Source organism: Sylvia atricapilla, chromosome 13 (assembly GCF_009819655.1).
Source record: "Sylvia atricapilla isolate bSylAtr1 chromosome 13, bSylAtr1.pri, whole genome shotgun sequence".
NCBI classification, from domain to species: domain Eukaryota; kingdom Metazoa; phylum Chordata; class Aves; order Passeriformes; family Sylviidae; genus Sylvia; species Sylvia atricapilla.
In genome coordinates, this window is record NC_089152.1 from 14,765,933 (window position 1) to 14,779,211 (window position 13,279).

General features: G+C 43.5%; 2 protein-coding genes across 3 annotated transcripts; both read right to left on the reverse strand.

Annotated features, from left to right (window-relative positions):
• Window positions 1–340: 340 nt before the first annotated feature.
• Window positions 341–8,147, reverse strand: ADAL (adenosine deaminase like). The gene is made up of 10 exons (XM_066328542.1): window positions 8,053–8,147; window positions 6,555–6,685; window positions 6,109–6,169; window positions 5,645–5,732; window positions 5,012–5,093; window positions 4,181–4,307; window positions 3,449–3,529; window positions 2,729–2,867; window positions 2,167–2,267; window positions 341–1,291 (listed from the first exon to the last, which is right to left on the reverse strand). The coding sequence occupies exons 1-10, from the start codon at window positions 8,110–8,112 to the stop codon at window positions 1,100–1,102; spliced, it is 1,062 nt and encodes a 353-aa protein (XP_066184639.1). The 5' UTR covers window positions 8,113–8,147; the 3' UTR covers window positions 341–1,099.
• A 1,006-nt stretch (window positions 8,148–9,153) lies between these two features.
• TM2D3 (TM2 domain containing 3) lies at window positions 9,154–13,152 on the reverse strand. 2 transcript variants are annotated; one of them, XM_066328545.1, is made up of 6 exons: window positions 13,011–13,152; window positions 12,044–12,142; window positions 11,123–11,280; window positions 10,451–10,625; window positions 9,790–9,865; window positions 9,154–9,507 (listed from the first exon to the last, which is right to left on the reverse strand). In XM_066328545.1, exons 1-6 carry the CDS (start codon window positions 13,096–13,098, stop codon window positions 9,342–9,344), a joined length of 762 nt encoding a protein of 253 aa, XP_066184642.1. In that variant the 5' UTR covers window positions 13,099–13,152; the 3' UTR covers window positions 9,154–9,341. The 2 variants fall into 2 exon arrangements, with proteins under 2 accessions (XP_066184642.1, XP_066184643.1); XM_066328546.1 differs by having other exon boundaries at window positions 12,044–12,139; window positions 13,011–13,128.
• Between the last annotated feature and the right edge of the window lie 127 nt (window positions 13,153–13,279).

Genomic DNA, 13,279 nt, shown 5'->3' on the forward strand with positions numbered 1-13,279 from the left:
ACAGACTCGTAGATACAGAAATCCCAGTTGTGTGTGTTGCTGTTCAGCCACCCACGGACATTCCTGGTTCTTTCACTGCACACAAATGGAATCCTCCAGGTGACCTCCCGACTCCCATGACACAAACTGCAGCATGAGCACATTCACACACCTTGTGAGCTCTCAGCACCAGAACACACAGGCAGGTGTTTGGAGAGGACACCTCTGTGTGTGATCCCTGTGCTGCCCAGGGCAGGGACAGCCAGAGCAGCAGGGGAGAGGCTGGCAGGCAGCACTCACCCCACAGAATCCTGCTTCTCCTCTGTAGAGCCCAAACACACACATGCACACCTTGAAATGGTGGTTTCAGAAACATGGAGCTTGAGGCTATTTTTATTGCTTTTTTTACACAACAAACAGCAATTCTAAAAAGCATATTAAGAATGAGACCACTTTGCCAAGTAGCTCACTTACTGAAGGCATTCAAGATTCTTAAGTGCCTACACACCACCAGTGCCCAGGGCACCAGCAGAGAGCCCCAATTATTGTGTGTAGGATTGCTGTGATTGCTACTCAATCCACAGCAGTTTCAGTGATACATGTGCAGCAATAAAAACAGATACAATATTAATTCCTTGGATAAATATTTCACTCTCCCTGAGTTTGTTTCTGTCTTCACATTCAATCAACAGCTCAAAACCTAAAAACAATATAAACCCCAAAAATACACACCACGCATTCAAACTGCTCGGCAGAATGCTGCCAACAGAGATGTTTTAAACACCAACTGCTCTGCCTTCATTTTGGTCCAGCTCTCAAATGTTTGTATTTTGATTACATATTTCAACTAAGTGTTTTTAAAAATGTCAAATCAGCTCAGGAGAAACAAGGTGACAACACATTTGGCATTTTAGTCACTGGTTGAGAGCCCTTCCCAGCTACCAAAAGAACATTTACTTTTGTCCCCAGCAACAGGAGATGCATTCCAGTTGACTTCATTTCACACAGGCAGTTTATGGCTGGGTTTAAAACCCTGAGGTCTGAAAAAAGCTGGAGACTTCAGTAAAAAAAGCGTTTTAACTCAGCTAATACACCCGAGCTATTTAGGACAACAGTCTGATTAATCAAACAGAGCTGGCTTCAGCTTACACCATTGTTCCCTTAGCTTGGATTTTACTGCACTTGAAGCAAAAATATAGTTGATTGATTTATAGGAAAGATCCCACATCTGTGATCGAGTCAGGTTAAATGTTTGTGCAGCCAGCTCATATTCTTGCGATAGCTCAGTTGCAAAGACGCCTTTATCATCAGTCTGGAGTGAAATCAAAAGGAGAAAAATAAAGTTTAAATTAATTCCTCTACATCAAAAAGGGTTTTTTCTATACATACAAACCAGTTTTATCTTGCTGTCTCACATTTTATCCCATTGTTCTTTCATCTGTGCGTGGTTATTTCATTCTTTATTTGCCCTATTTTTACTAAAAATGAATTAATTATTCAAACATATAAGAAAACCTCTTAAAATGATGGCACATCTTATCAAGAAAATAGGATTTTGTACTAAAATTGCTAGAAAGATGGCTATGAAATGCTGCATACATTCAAGGTACGTCAGTATGTGCAGGTCTGCTTCCTTTTCCCCAGGTAGGCACAGTGCTATAATATATATATATATATATACACACACAGACACACACACTTGGACAGTGCTATGGATTATGGGGGTTAAATTAATGGGATAATAGTAAAATCCTGCCAATGGCAGCACAAGTACTTTGCATCCTCAATGCTTAAAGACCTTAATGAGTTATCGAGGGAACGCAGGAGCTCTCACCCAACACCATGAACACCATAAGCACAGGTGCACATGCATGCACTGGAGCCATGGGTTTTAAGAGAAATCTGTCACTGTGCAAAGAGCTCTGAAATTCACTAATTGTCTAGTTGATCATCTTACCCCACAGAAGAAAAACGTCGCCTTACAACAGAGCCAAGATAAATACTACCAATTCCCATTTGAATTAAAAGTATTTCTCAAGCAGAACATTATGATTTCCTAAAAGCAAATGATTTGCTACAAGGTCAGAAAGTGTAAGTCAGTTCTGATCCATAAACACAGAAAGACTTCTCCAACTTCACAAGTTTAGCCCTTTTCCTAAATGCATGCATAAAAATCAAAAAACTTACACAAAGCACTGCAGGATGGCCCATATTGTACCAGTATCCAAAATGGTGTTTGTCACAGGAAGGCACTGTCTGAGATTTTATGTTTGATGTCATGCAAAATTCTAAGGGAAAACCAGAAAAAGAAATGAGGATATATATTAAAACAAGAGACATGTTAATTGACTTAGAAAGGTCCCGAAAAAAATTTAAAATCAACTACTGTTGTTTCCTTGATTTTCTATGCTTATTTGGTAATTTCTTCTGAGAAAAGTTTGCTAATCAATTTCTCTAGGCTATAAAATTTAGGGAGCTTGCAAACCAGGTGCAGAACCACCACACAGTCTTGTACAGTAATGAGAAATGATGTTTTGGTTTTGCTTCCATCTGAGACATCAGCTGTTGTCTGCTGCCACAGAAGTGCCAAAAACCCCACAAGTGTCACGAGTGTACCTTTATGGGCAAGTCTCATTGCTGTGTTTGTCCAGGCCAGCTCTGGTCAGAAACACAGTGGTGTCACTGGATCAGCAGTGCATATCCTGCTCTGATCCAGACATCAAGTCATGGTAAATACTGTTTCCCTTACCTATAGGTATATGATTCTGCTGAACCAGTGACACTATCTCTTCAGAACCTGCTGCTGTGGAGTTGAGAAATGTTCCGTGTCCAATCCTGTCAGGAGGCAGACCCAGGAGAATCTTGGTCTCCTCTTCTTGATTTGGAATCTAGAGAGGATATATTTCACATTCTGTCAAGGCAGCACAGAACAGCACATTATATCATTACAATGGACTTCCAGTTCTACTTTCACAGCATCTATTATTCGAAAGAAAGTGTTAGTGAAATAGAAACAAAAATAAATATGCTGATGACATCATATGCCCTGCTTAATTTCCTGAAAAAATAACTATCTTCAGTATTTATTGGACTTCTCAGAGCCAATTCCAGCCACCATTTGAGCAGAAGCTAAACTCTTTCTACTGATACCTGGTGGAACTAACAGAGCTCACTGCTCAGGAAACTGTGGATTTCACTACACATACATGAAGAAAGCAGTGGATCGCTTAGAAAGCTCCTAGTTTCAATTTCACACCTAAACCCACAATAGATATAGTACAAGCAGCAATGATCTCACTGTTCAGATTTAGAGCAAAAGGTTGAAGACTCCTTTTTTTCTTGTCTCTTGTCAAATGCCCCATTAATACTTCGGCCTGAAAAGTTCAAAACTTCAAAAGTTCAAAAATCATCACGATTTTCACAAAATGGCAATTTACAGAGAAGCACCAAAATAAAAAAAACTTTTTACCTCAGAAAGATGCAGTGCCAGCTTCAGACCTGCTTTTTTTGCTTCTGAGAGTGGTTCCAAAAAATCTTGACCATGTCCTGCCTGGAAAACAGGGACACATCACTATTCTACAGCTTATTCGACAAAATCCCTGTCATTACCATAATTAAGAGGCCTAACAATATCCAACCAGTATGTCCAAATACAGTTACATTTAATTATTCCACTTTTTCCATTATTTCAGTTTGGCATGTAGCAAGTCAAACAACCCTCTGCTATCTGGTTTAGACCAAGGGATCAAACACCAGTAGCTCAGATGATGCCTAAGCCTTACAAGCCAATTGTCTTGATTTTGATACCTTTTACACAGCTACCACCCAGAGCTATTCTACTTCAGCTTGACAGCTGTCCTCAAACATTTTTGCTTTCTTAATACAACATGAGCATTTGGTGCAGCAAAACAAAATTTAAACTAGTGACAACTTCCCTCCAGCCACTTAATCCCACTGGGACGTGTCAGGTACAGACACTTCCCAGATAACACTGCTTTTCAATGGTTCTTTTCTCAGTCTCATTCTAATCTAAGGGTTCTTTGTTAGAGTATCTGCCTCTTACAGCAACAGGGATTAACTCAGTATTAATCCATTCCAGCTAGGCACAAAAACTGGACAAAAACTTGTGAGGAAAAACTATGGTTAGAACAACATTATACATTTATCTTCAAGAACAGACTAAAATAAGCCAAAAACTTACAGAGGGATCACCACTGAGGTCAAGTCCTACTACAACCCCATCACTGGAAAGCAGGAACTCTTCAGCAAGTTTCACAGTCTGCTTAGCAACTGCTGGGCCATCTCTTCTGTTTATTGCTATTAACAGCCTGAGACAGAAATGTGTTAAATTATTGAAATAAATTATTATTAAATTATATACAAGCTGTAATATCAGGAGCTCAACAGATCTTATACCAACAAAAAATGGCACTTCATATCCTTCATGGCTGAGTATAAAGAGCATTTCTATAGGAAACTGTTCTAGGAATGAAGGTACCAAAGTGCAAAGGGACACAAACAGATAAATAAGTTAGAGTAATACCACACATGAAAGATGAAAATTCTTCAGTTTTCACAAAAAAATCTAGTAAGGGTTGCTACTGAAGCTATAAAGACAGGAGAGTAAACTGTCTCCAGTCAACCACTGACACCTTCTGAAACTTTCTGCCAGTCAGGACCTGCTCTTCTTTACAGCAGGCTGCTTGTACAGATAATCAAACAAAATTTTTTGCAACGAAGCTAATCTCTAAAAAAGGAGCCAATTCCATGAAAAACATTTCTTTTCCTGAAAATGTTGCAAAGAATGGAAAGTCTTAGAGATGAGAGGTTTTACTCAGTTTTCTTCTTTGGTGGTAAAAAAGAAGATAAAAGGTCAGATTTCCGTATGAATTACCTGATTCTGTTCCATGTAATCTGGTTTAAAAACAATTTTCATTCCTATACTGATGGCTTGTAAACCTCTCTGCAAATATGACCAAGCATCAGACTACACAAAACCTTGAAACAGAGGTAATCCACATGCTTTATTTACCTTACATCTATATCCAAGCCTTCTTCTTGACTCTGCTTTATACCTTCAAGTACAGTTTCAACATACATCCTTTTGGTCATACCTGCAAACACATGCACACGTTTGGAACAAACGTATTTTCAATTAGTTTTATTACATTGCAGACCCAGCTCTCTAGTCTCCTAAGTTTCATGTTACACCTTTGATTTTAGACCATATAGTCTTCTAAGCCATGTAGTTCTAATTCTATCTGCAAATATAGCTTTACTGTGAAGCACACGTTTGAACTAAACCTCCTCCTAAGCATGTGAAAAAATTAAAATGAGTTTGTGTGTGAACCAGAGCATGGCAAGAGGAGTTCCGTGTTTCTACTAAACCACACCTAGATTAAAAAAGAAATAACAAAAGTAAAACATATCAGTTATTAAAAGTATTAGCAGACTCAGATGCTGTACTCAAGTGAATAACCCAGTCTCAAGGGTCGTAGAGTTATGACCAACACATTTTGGTGTTCAAAAATCTAATAGGAAAGCTTAGCTTTCACATTTAAAGAATATTTTTATTGAGCCAACTAAATTCGACTGTACTTGTTATTAACAGTCTAAGTTCTATAGTGCAAGAAGATCACAAATTGAAAACCAGAACAGACTGTACCTGTGGAATTTTCCTCTCTTGGAGTGCTTCTCAATTCCAGATACTTGACACCATCCTCAGCAAATTCTTTAATGACATCTTTAGTTATCTGATGAAGTAAAAGTGTATTCAACATCATAAAAATGATACTTATAATTAGTTATATTTTTCTTTACAACTAAAAGACCCAGTCATTTTTTATTGTGAAACACTTGCAGTGTTTTCAGGCCCAGTGTGTTTTAGTGGTCCCCCTGTCTCTGGAAATACTACCACACAAAAGGCACCTTTGATTCCTTCGGGGATAGTGAAGAGAGTTCAAGTGTTTTATAATAATTATTCAAAACAATAATTTTTTACAATAATTCTGATCTTCAGCTGAAAGGGACCTTGTTGATATTATTACTTGGAGCCCAATGCTCTTAATCCAGCTGATTGTGACTGTGTGCATTGCTTGCTTGTTTTAAGTGAACTTTTGATGAATTTACCAGTAAAATATCTTCAGTCCTCGTGGTAACCTGATAGATGATCTGAAACATCTGAAAACATCTAAAATAAAATTTGAAAAATTAATTGGAAAGACACTGAATTAGTATTTAGGGGAAAAAATCTACATTCACAACAAAAGTTGTTACTACCACAAAGATTTTGAAGGAAAACATGAAGTTTCCGAAGAAAGAAACTATGTGAGTCAATTTTCTCTGAAAAGCACTTGATCTCAGTGAAAAATTTCAAACCTCTAAAGACAGAATTAATCATCAAGAGCTTTCCTTTTAGTTTGCAAGCACCTAACAAACTACTCTGTAGATACAAATACAACAAACAAATCTATGAGATTATGCTATAGAACTAGTGTGTAAGGCCACACATTTCTGTTTTCAACTTAATTAAAAAGCCTTTGGTAAATGTTGATCACACACATACATATACTCACTCATCTAAGGTTCTTTTCTTTCCTTTGTCAATCACAGTCATTCCATTCTGGATCTGAAGGTTTGGTTTCTGGGCCATGAGTTTCTTCATAGTAGCAGAACTGATACAGCCATTCAAATGAGCATGGAGTTCCTACAGAAATAAAAACTCTATGGACTTATGAAAAGGATGGCTTCTGCACCTTGTTTGTATACTGTTCTGATACCCTACATCAGGGTTTCACTCTGAGTTTGAAAAGAACAGTTATCTGTATTTTGGCTAATAACTTCCCTAGGTTTTTGCAAGCACTGGTTCAGCTGAGAACTGCCCTGTTTCTTTCCTCTCACTTGGTGGCTGCTGTTGGCACTGGTCTCCACGGGAGCACAGCTGGCCCAGCAAAGAGCTCTCCAGACAATTCTTGGGGTGGTGTGATCCAAGGTGAGGAGGAAGCCAACAGCCTCCTCGGTATTATAAAGTGTACAGTAAGGATTCTAGAACTCTGCATCCATCCCCATCCCCTGCAAATTAAATGTCCATAATTGAAAAATAGCAACCGGTGTCTACCCACTCCCCCTCTTTTGTTCTTACTCTGAAGTTTAAACTCACACCAGAAACGTGGCAAGACTCTGCCGTGAACAGCAACTGCAGTAACTCCTTTGCCCGAGGCCTCTTTCTGCCTGACTTGGGGCTCCAAACCTACGATCCTCAGCTCCATTCCTCACTTCACCCTCACTCCTTAACACCTGGCTCCTGACTCCATGGAAGAGGTCTCTAGCGCCCTCCCAACTCATTTAAAATATATCTACAAAGTATCTACTACGTTACCTACCTCTCCTCTCCCTGCACACACCCACTCTCAACAGGAAAAGCAAAATGGAATAAATACTTCTCTTCAAGCTTTACACTGGAAAACACGTTGAAACTGTAACTCCAACTACGCACCAGGAGCTGCGCCTGCTTACAGCTTCTGGTGACTGAGCCGGATATACGCTGCTACAACTGTCTTATATTTTTCACAAGCTTACAATTACCTCGCAGAATTCTGGCAGATACTAAACATGCACCCTGAAAAGCATCTCAGTGAAAAGGCGCACTGGAATGCAAGGCTGGCGTGGTCTGAAGCGGGTTTGCTGGTACCCCGCCCGTACGAGCTCTGTGCCGCACTACGTGCCCTCGGGCTCTGCCGAGTGCGGCACACGGACCCGAGAAATCCGCACGCACCCCTGCGGAAGGCTGGCACTGATATGCCAGAAACCAGGCACACCCTCGGGACATGGCGAGAAAGCGTTATCTGAGCCAGACATCTTGGCTAGACTGAGGGGAAACAGGACGGAAAGAGAAAATTAAGATCGCGCTCAACTGATTTAACTGCAGTTAGATTAGCCACTAAGGCGTGTAAACAAACGGGACGGGCGAACACCCGACCGCATTTCGCGGTGGGCGAGGCCCGCGGAAAAGGCCGGTTTGGGAAGAGCCGCCGTGTCTGCCTGCCCGCCCGCAGCCCGCCGCTCAGCGCTCACCGCTTTGGGCAGGCGCCGGTAGAAGCGCAGCTCCCGCTCGCCGTCCCGCTCCGCCGCCATGGCGCCTCCCGTGCCGCGGGGCGGGACCAGCGGTGCCCCGCTCCGCCCGCACAAACACCGCCGGGACCAGCGGGGCACCGCTCCGCCCGCACAAACACCGCCGGGACCAGCGGGGCTCCGCCCCGGCCCGCTCCGCCCGCACAAACACCGCCGGGACCAGCGGGGCACCGCTCCGCCCGCACAAACACCGCCGGGACCAGCGGGGCACCGCCCCGGCCCGCTCCGCCCGCACAAACACCGCCGGGACCAGCGGGGCTCCGCCCCGGCCCGCTCCGCCCGCACAAACACCGCCGGGACCAGCGGGGCACCGCTCCGCCCGCACAAACACCGCCGGGACCAGCGCCGGGAGCCTTCAGCGCGCTTTATTCCAGCCACAGCGTTTCCAGCCCCACCGTGCTACAGCAGCGAGGCATTTCCCGCGACTACACGGAGCTGTCCTGTAATGGCACTAGTCCGCTACATTACCGCGTCACAAAGTCCTAAGTGGATACACTCATCGATTATATTGCCAACCCTTTTGTAAAGTCATCTGGCAAGCTTGCTAGCACAAGAATAGGAACTGTAGCTTTGATATGTAGGCCAAACCCAACCAAACCAAAAGGTATTCCGGAACAATCCAAAAATCTATTTCAATTATTTCATATTTTTAGTGTTACTGCAGTCTAATTCTAGACCCCCAACAATTTAAAATAGAGCCCCTAAGCAGATATTAGCTCTTGTTACGTCCCAAACCAAGAAGTTAATGTAATTAACATCATAAAACATAGTAATTTGCATACTACCCGTGTAAGTCAGGCAAATAAATTATCCCACAAATAATAATAATAAAAATACTGACATATTTAGGGAAGTTAGCTTTACAGTTAAATTCAAGCATAGAAAGATGAGGTAAACAATTCAATATTCAAGTTAGTTTGCAGCTCTTGGGGGTCTGACAGATCATCCAAGCTCAAGCACAGTGGAGAATTTGGTTAGCTGCTCAACTTTTTTTCATAGAAAAATACCATGTCCATAGAAGAAATGACATTAATTTCAACTTACTCAGTGATCCACTCTTTTATTTGACCTTAGTTAAAGGCAAACCAAGTACAGATACTGTACATTAAAATGTATGCACATAGAACAAACAGTTGTTCTTCATCCGTCGTTAAAGGCTCAAACCTCCACACTCATTTATTTAGAGCCCTTTGCAGACAACGACTCCTCTCTGGAACACCTTGCACCCACATTTAAATATAGAGAGATCCATCTGCAGGTCCCACATAGCCGACACCTATTAGCAGCACATCAATCAGTGTCCATATTCCAAGTCCACCGAAGCTGAAGAGTTTTCCCAGACCTTCCCGCCACTGACCCAAATAGAAACGATCGGCACCAAATCCACCAAGGGTGATGCTAGAAGAATAAAAATATGATTAATTATTATTACTTTTAGAGGAACTGAGCTTGGGTATCCAAGTGTTTTTCCTCCAGCCCTGTTTGCTGAAGACAGCCAGCACTGCTGCATGTGAACCCTTCAGGCATTCTATGCCCACCATTTCAAGCTAGCTAGACTATCTGAAATACAGGTTATTCAGCACACCTTAAAAGAATACCAAGCACGGAACCAAAGAACCTAGAGATTTTAAAGAAAACTAATCTATTTTAGCTTAACATTATCCAATAGTTCCTACTTACCTCAGTGCCAAAGCAGTAGACCACTTATAACCTCCAGTCCAGTTGCAATAGAGCATCTTAGGAAAGACACGGTTACCTAAACATTGGAAAATATTAAAGCCTTAATGCAATAAATAAACCATATAATGAGGAAGAAGATTACATGGAAGAAGAGTATGTTTTTCCAAAAGGAGTGTAAAAGGACTTGACACTAACTGAGAAACAACTATCAACACAAAAGCTCATTTATATCCTACAGCTCTCTGTTCCACCAATCTTGGTCCCGTATCAGAGAAGTCAGTGAACAAACAGAGGGAAAATGAAGGCTAGTTGGATAGAACCAGTATAATCTTCTTTAAGTGGCCTATGGAGACATTTGATATTGATTCTATTAGCGGTCTGAGAATCAGACCACTAGTAGGTTCAAGTAAGTTTAACTCACGGAAGCAGACAACAATAAAAAACTGTTTTCTCTGGTGTGACATTATACAACAGTATAATAAACTAAGGTTTGCAGTCAGATGTCGCTATTACGCTAAAAATTGAAATGTAATAATAAAAAAATCCAGTACATTGATCAAAGTGCAGGCTGTTACTGTAAAAGGACATAAATGATCTTTGTATTCACCCATTACAAAATATGTAAAAATTCCTTAGAGAAATCCAGCTTTGGCCACCTTACCTAGACAATGGATGTGATCCCGGACTGTGCAAGTTGCATTGTATCGTTGTCGGGGGCAGGAAACTGTCATGCAGTTTGTGGAATTGGTACAGACATAATCACTTGTGGCAAGCTGCCAGCAAAACTGGCACGTCATGTTAATTGTAAAGTTCTCCTGCTCGTGGTTATTCTCATCCTGTAAAAGGACAGCACTATCATTTCAACAGTATTAAAACCAAAAATCAATGAGCAGCATCAAAATAGATTTCATGAGTTGACATTGTGGGCAAAAGAACAATTATTCTGTTTGCTAGCTCTTCTAGAGCAGAACAGAAAACCACTAAAGAGGTATAACATTGCTGATTCCTCCAATATAAGGCTGCTGCCAAAAGGAGGACTGATTTAGTCTCACCTTTAAGGTCAGTTCATGGCTCTGACAGATATTTAGTCTCCCCACTCCCTAAACATTTGGAGTGGTTTAACTCAAAGGCATGTCCAGGTAATGAAAAGATCCAAGGCAAGAAAGGCAAACCAGGGAAGGGCCTCTTCAAGAGCCCACAGTGAGTGATCAAACTTATCACAGAACTGCAAACCTGCCTACATCAGGACCGGGAAATCAAAATTCTGCATTTTAAGACATGATGCCACAGCTTAATTACTTAAATCTGGGGTTAAGAGTAACAGGTTACTTACAACACAATGAACATGTGGCTTGACTTTGCAGTCAAAAGTTGCCGTCTTCCCATATATACAGGAATAGTTTGTGTTACATGTCATGCAGTCTGGTGGCAATCTACTGCAAAGCCCGTTGCTGGGACAATTAGTCACGTAAGGTGGAATTTCTGTACTTTCTGCAAGGTGCAATAAGTGAATTAAGAACCCGAGTAAAAAAGCCTAAATAGTCTGAAGTATATCTATACGTTTTCTTATACAAATACATAGACAAACACAAGCACTGATGCTGGATAATGGCCTTTCCTCAGTATGCATGGAGCAGCATTCCCAGTCTGTGCTGTGAGAGCCAGAGGAGCCACAGGGCTCTGTACAGGACACCAGCCAACACTTCAGCACAGCACCAGGGCTGAGCTTACAGGGATTAGTGCCGCCTCAGCCAGTGCTCCTCAGCAGAAGTAATCACTTCAGGAATAGCAGCGGGTGACACGGGTAACCTACTTTGAGTTGAGCTCTAATTAGGGCTGCAGCTACCTCAGCCATTTGCTGTTTGCATGTGCACAGAATCACCTCCTAAACTGCCAGCAACAACAGCATTTCTGTCATGTACTCTCAGCAAGCTGTGAAGCTGTACTGATGGTGGACAGCAAACAAGGTCTTGCAGGATGCTGGAGTCTTTCAAGAACTTCCACCATACTGAGGGGTATAAACCACATACACCACAATGGTATTTTAACCATTTTCTAGTTCTTATATGGACCAGATGTCTAATTAGATAGCCCAAAGTAATTGTTATGGTTACTGAAGAGTAATTCATAATGTGTTACACCGCAATGCTTCTTACCACTGTGAGATCATGTGAAACCCAATTCAGTAACTTTTGGACTCAAGACTCAGAAGGATCCACAGATAACAAACAAAAGAAATAACAAAATACCTTACCTAATGCTTTAAAATAGGGAGCATTTGTACTTGTTGAAGTCAGGCTTTTTGCCAGTGTAGACTGTGGCTGTGAAAGCTTTGTTGTCATCAAAGATCCTGCTACAAGGCAAAAAATATGGAAAAAGTGAAATTGTTAGCACAAAATTTATCTTCAGAAACAGTCTGATTTCAGCACTCTTATATGAAAATGCAAGTAGAAAGTGTAATGAGATTAGAAAAAAAAAATCTGTTTTCCTGTTCTACTAATAGTGGGAGATGGATGTTAAACATTAGAAAGAGCATTAGAATGAAATTGCTCCTTTAAGACAAAGAACTACATTCACGTCCATTCAATCTTATTTTTTGATTCATGAGAATTAAAAGCACTGCTCAGAAAGCAGATTTTACACAGCGTTTTCTACTGAACAATGCCATTTAATGAAGCAAAGCAAGTCGTTCCTCGTTGGGAAGACGGAACGGAGGAAGCGCTCGGGAGGCACGGCCGGGCAGGTCTGTGCGGGAGCCGCGATGTGCCGGCCCCGCCAGCCCTCACGGCAGCACCGGGCACGGGAGGACAGGCGGCTTTGTCACAGCGCCCACCCCGACCGCGCCGAGGAGCCCCAGGACGCTTTCAGTGACACAGGTTCGCGACAAAGAGCAGCCGCGAAAGGTGCTGTGTAATAGAGCAGCACACCAGCCGGCGAGCAGGGCCTGGCCCGTGTTTTCCTGACACCGAGCATCTCAGCCCCAACCCCACAGAGCCGGCACGACGACATGCGCTCATGGCCGAAACACCCGCTCCGCCTGCAGCCAGGGCAGCCAGGGGAGCGGCAGCGCATCCTCACCGCGCCGCGGTCACCGCCACCGCCGCAGCCGCGCTCAGCCCTGGCCGCCCTCGGGGCAGCCGCCCCCACCCCAGACCACAGCCAGAGCCCCTGCCCCTTCTCCCACCCCCGCTGCCCTGTCTCGGCCCGGCGGCCGCGCTCACCGCGGCCCGACAGGACGGAGAGCTGTGACAGGAACAGCGCGGCCCCGCAGAGCCCGCGCAGGCAGCGCCGCCACCACCGCGCCGCCATCTTGGTGCGCCCGCCGCGCTCGGCGCTGCCGCCAGGGGCCGGCGGGGGGCGGGGCCGGGGCCGGCGAGGGGCGGGGCCGGGGCCGGCGAGGGGCGGGGCCGGGGCCGGCGAGGGGCGGGGCCGGGGCCGGCGAGGGGCGGGGCCGGGGCCGGCGAGGGGCGGGGCCGGGGCCGGCGAGGGG